The sequence below is a fragment of the Teleopsis dalmanni genome, chromosome X (genome assembly GCF_002237135.1).
Source record: "Teleopsis dalmanni isolate 2A chromosome X, ASM223713v2, whole genome shotgun sequence".
Lineage (NCBI taxonomy): Eukaryota > Metazoa > Arthropoda > Insecta > Diptera > Diopsidae > Teleopsis > Teleopsis dalmanni.
The window spans coordinates 16,130,093-16,136,307 of record NC_051848.1 but is presented as its reverse complement, the minus strand read 5'-3'; the positions used below and the strand labels follow the sequence as shown (position 1 = coordinate 16,136,307).

General features: G+C 31.0%; 1 protein-coding gene across 1 annotated transcript; it reads right to left on the bottom strand.

Annotated features, from left to right (window-relative positions):
- Nucleotides 1-5,142: 5,142 nt before the first annotated feature.
- Nucleotides 5,143-6,008, bottom strand: LOC119687855 (calmodulin-beta-like). The gene has a single exon (XM_038102371.1). The coding sequence runs from the start codon at nucleotides 5,931-5,933 to the stop codon at nucleotides 5,247-5,249; it is 687 nt and encodes a 228-aa protein (XP_037958299.1). The 5' UTR covers nucleotides 5,934-6,008; the 3' UTR covers nucleotides 5,143-5,246.
- Between the last annotated feature and the right edge of the window lie 207 nt (nucleotides 6,009-6,215).

Below are 6,215 nucleotides of genomic sequence, written 5' to 3'. Positions count from 1 at the left end.
GAGCAACGCAAGCAAATATGGAAATACAAAAATAATCGTTATTGCAAGCGCATAAAAATGCCATTTTTAACCGTTTTACACGAGGCTGAACACGTACTTCTCGACTTCCACTCTTTCCTTTTGCACTGCACTTGTTCTATGCTCTTGTTTTTCAGTTCAAGAAAAATAATACAAATTTAGCTTCTTGATGATATGCACTTTCTGCAGGTTTCCCTCTATTTGAACATCCATTTTCGGATATGTCGGGTTGTTGACTCAAATTTGTTGTGTTGTTTTGAATTTTAAAATTAAATATGTTTATGGTGAGTCACATGAAAAACAAAGCTTTTAAAAAACTTTCCCAATATTTTTTAAAAAAATATTTTCCTATTTTCAGGAAGGATATGGTATAGATGATACCTAACTATACCTATACCTGCATTATTTTTCCATAATTGGCATTTTTAGTCAGCTACGTCAGTCAAAAATTTAGTCTTCTTAAGGCGAAACCTTTATTATCTATAGTGAAATTTTTCTTTAAAATAAAAAATCACAAGGATTGTTTTTGCTTGTCTGCGGTTTTCCCATTATTTCTGAGAAACCACTCTTTCCCTCTTTTTTTTTTTTGACATAGCACTCCGGATATGTCTCTATAATATTTATTAGTAAAGTTATTGCATATAGTATTGCACATGAAATTAAACTGAAAGTTGTGAATTAATTAGATTAATTGCGTTAGTTACAAATGTTATAGAAATATTAAAATTCATTTTTTTATTGATGTTAAAGACTATTTTAATACAAACGTTTTGAGTGGCTAAATATAAAAATCGAATAATAATAATGGTTTTTATCAATAAGTCAAACCAATACAGAAAAAATTTTTTGGAAATTTTTTGAAAAGTGTATTTATATATTATATTGAGGTACATGTGTGCTTTCGGCAAACTTCTTATAGAGTGTAGGATTTATTTCTTCCATAATTGTCCAACAATAATCTCCCAATAGGCTTGCATCCCAATATCTTTGATATCTTTTTTCCTTGCAGAAATATGCTGATGGAATCAGTACTGAGCTTGTTCATTACTTTTTGTGATAAGATTCGAGATCCAAAGGGAAAGAGTCCACTTGAGAATTCAAGATATGCATTTTTAGAGACATGCCTGACCAATAACTTTCTAGTTGTTAATTAAAGATGAAAGTATTTCTATATAATTGGATTTTTTTCGTTACTCAAAAAACATTGACGTTATGTATCTTAAAATATTCGTATGAGTATCAGATTTAATTTGCTATACAATTCTATGTGCAGTAGCTTCACTACTGTTTAAAATCTTTTCACTATTTATTCCTAAGAGCGAATTTTAGTGGACTGAAGTCTCTCTCATTTGGAAAATTTATATCAGTTCCACCAAGTGCAAGAAAAGAAATAATATCCTTTGCGTATGTTTGATATGTCATGGATTCTTTATTTTTTCACAAAAAATTAGATACTTCGGTTGTAAAGTACCTTCTAGGTCTAATACAACCAATAATATCTTGATTACTTGTGGAAACCAGTGTTGGCTAAAAGTTTTTACATATTAAAAAGAGAGAAGAAAGAGAGAAAAATTAAAGCAGGACAGCTAAAAAAATATATTGAAATATATTCACATTATAAAATTTGCTCAAATTTAAGTTATATTTACTCTAATGTTTTTTTAAGTGTACTTGTTGTTGTTATACACCAGAACTTATATGAACGTAGTTTTTCAGAATATGTTAATATTATTTTGTTTATAGATATATGCACATGAACATATATTCCATTATTTGCTTGCAATTTTTATAGCTTTTGTGTTGGAAATTTCGCTTTGAGCTCCTTTTGGGTGAAATGTCACGTACTCCCCGCTTTTGGATTGAAAAATAATTTCGCTTTTGGCTGATGCTTATGCACCCAAAGTCCTCCTTCTTGTACTTAGGAGGTATTTTCGTAAGCCTCATGCTCACACCGATTCTGGCACGTTTTATCTTCGATTTGGCAGAAAAAAACGAATTTATTTTTGGCAAATATCCAAGAATTTCGTAAAACTAATGGCGTAAATAAACGCTTTTGTGACATATTAAAGAAAAGGTAAAGGAAAAGCATCTAACCTATAGCTGTTAGGAAAAAAACTTCGACTGTGCTCTGACTGTTGTTGGCAATTTTGCGAAGTTTTCTCGCCTTCAATATAAAAATTAGTAATTGCACATAAGCTCCATTGGCATTGTTTATACACAGTGAATTATTAACAATAGAGGAAGACTAGAAAACATTATTTTGAGTTTATTTGCATAATTTGCTTCAGTCCATTGAGAGTATTATGAATTATGGAGTTTAAACTTATAATATGAATTCACTTTTCTATACATAAATCATTATCTTTTTATGTGATATATTGTGCTTAGAGCTTGACCAATTTTTTCTCCTAAAGTTCTTAAATTGTCTTCTCTTGCAAAATCCAGTAACTTTTTGATGACTCAATGAAAAATTCATTCAAAATTCTGATTCCAATTTGAATTATACGAGTTTGGACATCAGCCAAAAAAGATGGTTTGTTCTAGATAATGTGAAATACTGGAGACGAATTGACACTTTTGGACGTTTTATAATAATAATCCAATTTTTGGAATGGACAAAGAAAGGGTCATCAAGATAATGTACAGGTATAAAAATACATACTAACCATTACGAATTTCGTGAATTTCCTTAAAAATTGCTTTCTCCAATCAAGCCCTTCCTCCACGACAGATTTTGCTTTCTGAAAATATTCCACATAACCAAACCTGTAGAAATGCTTGAGAAGAAAGAAATTTACTAGCAAATAATAGCTTATTTATTTCGAATGTAGCCCATACATTTCATGATTGTGAATCAAATGTGTTGAATTGAAAGAAAAATTTTCAAGAAATAGATTTAAGTTATTCACATATTTACTCAATGATATAGTATCTCAGTGATATAGTATCAGGTGACTCAGTGATATAGTATCTCACTGAGTCACCTCTCTTCTAATAGCAAAATGTGCAACACGTAATTTTTAACTTACTATCTTTTAGAAGGTAAATTGCATTCATTATAATCAGTTATTAAATTAAATACAAGTATTGATAGAAACAAAATTTTGATGAAACAAAAACTCTCGCACATATAAAGAGAAAACAGGAATCAAAAGTTGTTTCAGTACTAAAAATATCTTTATTAGTATTCGATGTTGACCACGTTAAGATATGTAGTCCCATTTATTATGACTATCATAGCAGTTACAGAGAGGAGATAAAATGATTTACTTGTATTAATACATTCGTAAACGTTAAATTTTAGCGACTTTCAACAAAGAGATTTAATAACACAAGTTTTAAATAATGCTTCTCTTTCATACAAATTCGAAAATTTAAAACCCTTTTTAGATACCCCAATTTTCTAAAAACTTAATAATTAAAGTGGTTTAGCTCCAATATGATGAAATAATGCACAACAACAGTAGACGCTTTTTGCTTGACACACATGGACTTCTCCACACATGCTTCTCCACACATACTTCTCCACACATATTTCTCCACACAGACTTCTTCACTTTGATATGCCTGGGTAGTTCCCAGACGAAACGCGTAGAGGACTACTAATGACTTTTAAATATCTATTGTTATTGTAGTCTCTCGCACAAAGAAATGCGGACGTACGGAGACTGCACTGTATATTTGATATTTTTATTTAAATTTTATTACATTTATTTATTTATTGATTTATATTTGATCACATTTCATTATGTACTGTATAGTTCTAATCGTACAATTTTCGTTTCTTATCGATAGTTTGCGGATGCGGGTAAAGTAAGTCATCAGATAGGTTATAGTCGGTACAGCTAAGTATCTACCTTTTGGTTTTTAGCGTTTCTCCGGTGACTAGCCTAAACCGTGTCCGGGTATTGTTATTAGGCAATATACCTTGGACATGGGTTCAAAGATCCAGTTCGCAGATAACTGGAGGTTTAGTCACTAAAATAGACATATTCAGATATAGGAGAGATTGAATATATATTCTTATTATTTTTTGTTTTCACTATAGTAACAAATCTTACACGTCTCATAATTGGTTAGGTGAAGGAAAATTAGTGGTAAAAACCTAATGAGAGAAACTAATATTACAAATTTATAACTATTTTTCGACAAACACACAAGTCAGTTTAGCAGAAATCAAATAATAAATATTTTTGAGAAAATATTTATATATTGTGAGAATGTGCAAGGACGTGCAGTTATCTTAATTTCGATGTCAATACTCATGGAAAGGTTGTTGAAAATCACATTAACAAATACGAACAACACTGGTACAATATCAATATCCATATCTGAACAATACACCCAGACGCTGCCTGTATCCAAACATGCATGCAGTAGATACAACTAAGTCAATGCTTTAGGTTGCATGTAACACGTAATATAAGTACACAAGTAGATAAATGTACATCTCGTGCAAGCACACATGAAACGAATTATCGATAAGGATGTGGGTACATACGAAGAGAAGAGGTACTCCCTCACCTACAGAAACGTGTTTGTCAGCAACTTCAAATTTAAGACATCACGTACCGTAATCGATAATATAAAAATTCTTTTCAGACATGAAAGTATCTTGATTTCATTTTAAACTTATTTTTGTGCAGACATACTTTCACATAAAACGAAATAACATATTGACTTCTAATTCTATCTTGACTTATGGTTGAAATTTGATATTCAGTGCTACAGTAGAACTTTATATTCACTGTGACTACGTAATTTTAATCGAAATTTAGAACATAATTAGAGGCAAAAAAGCTTATGACTCATATTCCTTGGTGTTTAAAACTTGCTGCTAATTCCATCCTCTTAACAGATTACTTTTCAAAATAACTTCCATCGTGAGATTATTTAGTTTAAATTATTTAATACAATTAAATATGAATAATCTACAAATAGTTCTAGATACCTATATCCTTGGATTAGGTTCTCTTGACTTGATATTAACGCATGTCTCGGTATGGATATTCTCTCTTATTGAAGATTGAAGAAATAAAAAAATTAGGACTTGATATGTCAGTGTTGTGAAAATCATTTAATTTATATTGCATAAAGAAATATAAATTTAATATATTACTGGCAATATATAAAATGACGTGAAATATGTATAATAAAATTTGGATATTGACTTGAGAATTTTAATCTTTGCCATTCATCATGGAAATTTGGATATTGACTTTAAAATTTTAATCTTTGTCACTCATCATGGTAACGAACTCCTCGTAGTTAATTTGACCATCACCATCTATATCAGCCTCACGAATCATTTCATCCACTTCTTCGTCTGTTAATTTTTCGCCCAAGTTAATCATAATCTGTCGTAATTCTTCAGGTGATATGAAACCATTTCCGTCTTTATCAAAAATACGGAAAGCTTCACGGAGTTCTTCTTCCTCATCATATTCATTTATTTGACGCTCCAACATAGCAAGAAATGAGTCCAAATAAATAAAACCGGTACTTTCTGGATCCACTTCCTTGAGCATTTCTTGTACTTCTAAATCAGAAGGATTTTCGCCTAATGATCGCATGACGAGAACCAGATTTTTGCTTTGAATGATACCAGTATTATTTTTGTCAAAAAGACCAAAAGCTTCTTTAAATTCAGCAAATTGTTCAGGAGTCACAACTCCTGACATATCATATGTCACAACAGGCTCTTCTGGTGATGGTTGTGATTGTTCCGTTGGCTTCGATTCTTCTGGTGATTGCAGTGTTTCTGGTTCTTGAAATGATTGTATTGGTTGAGCTTGCGGCGGTTGTTGGGGCTGGATTGGTTGTGATGGCTGAGATGGTTGTGTTTGTGGTGTTGGTTGTGATGGTCGTGATGGCACTCCATCGCCAACGTTATTTGTAGCATCTTTCTCAGCCATTACTTAAGGTCCGCTTCAATTAGAAAGTCTATTGTAGTGTTTTATGACACTGAATTTAGAAATGAATTATTAAATTTTCTCCATACATAAAAAATAAAAATTTTAATTTTAAATCGTATATAATAAATTTCTTCTTATAGCTATTACAAAGGTTACTTTTTTAATTCTGACTATAGATATTCGAATAGTTCTGGTTAGTTGTTTGTAGTGGTAGGCTCTCAGATAACTTTCCATGCATCTCAATTATAGATTTTTCGCCGTTTTGCTACTACATTTTTAGCA

What these genes read in the sequence shown, in the direction of transcription:
- LOC119687855 (XM_038102371.1), bottom strand. Translation starts at nt 5,933, where the DNA reads ATGGCTGAGAAAGATGCTACAAATAACGTTGGCGATGGAGTGCCATCA.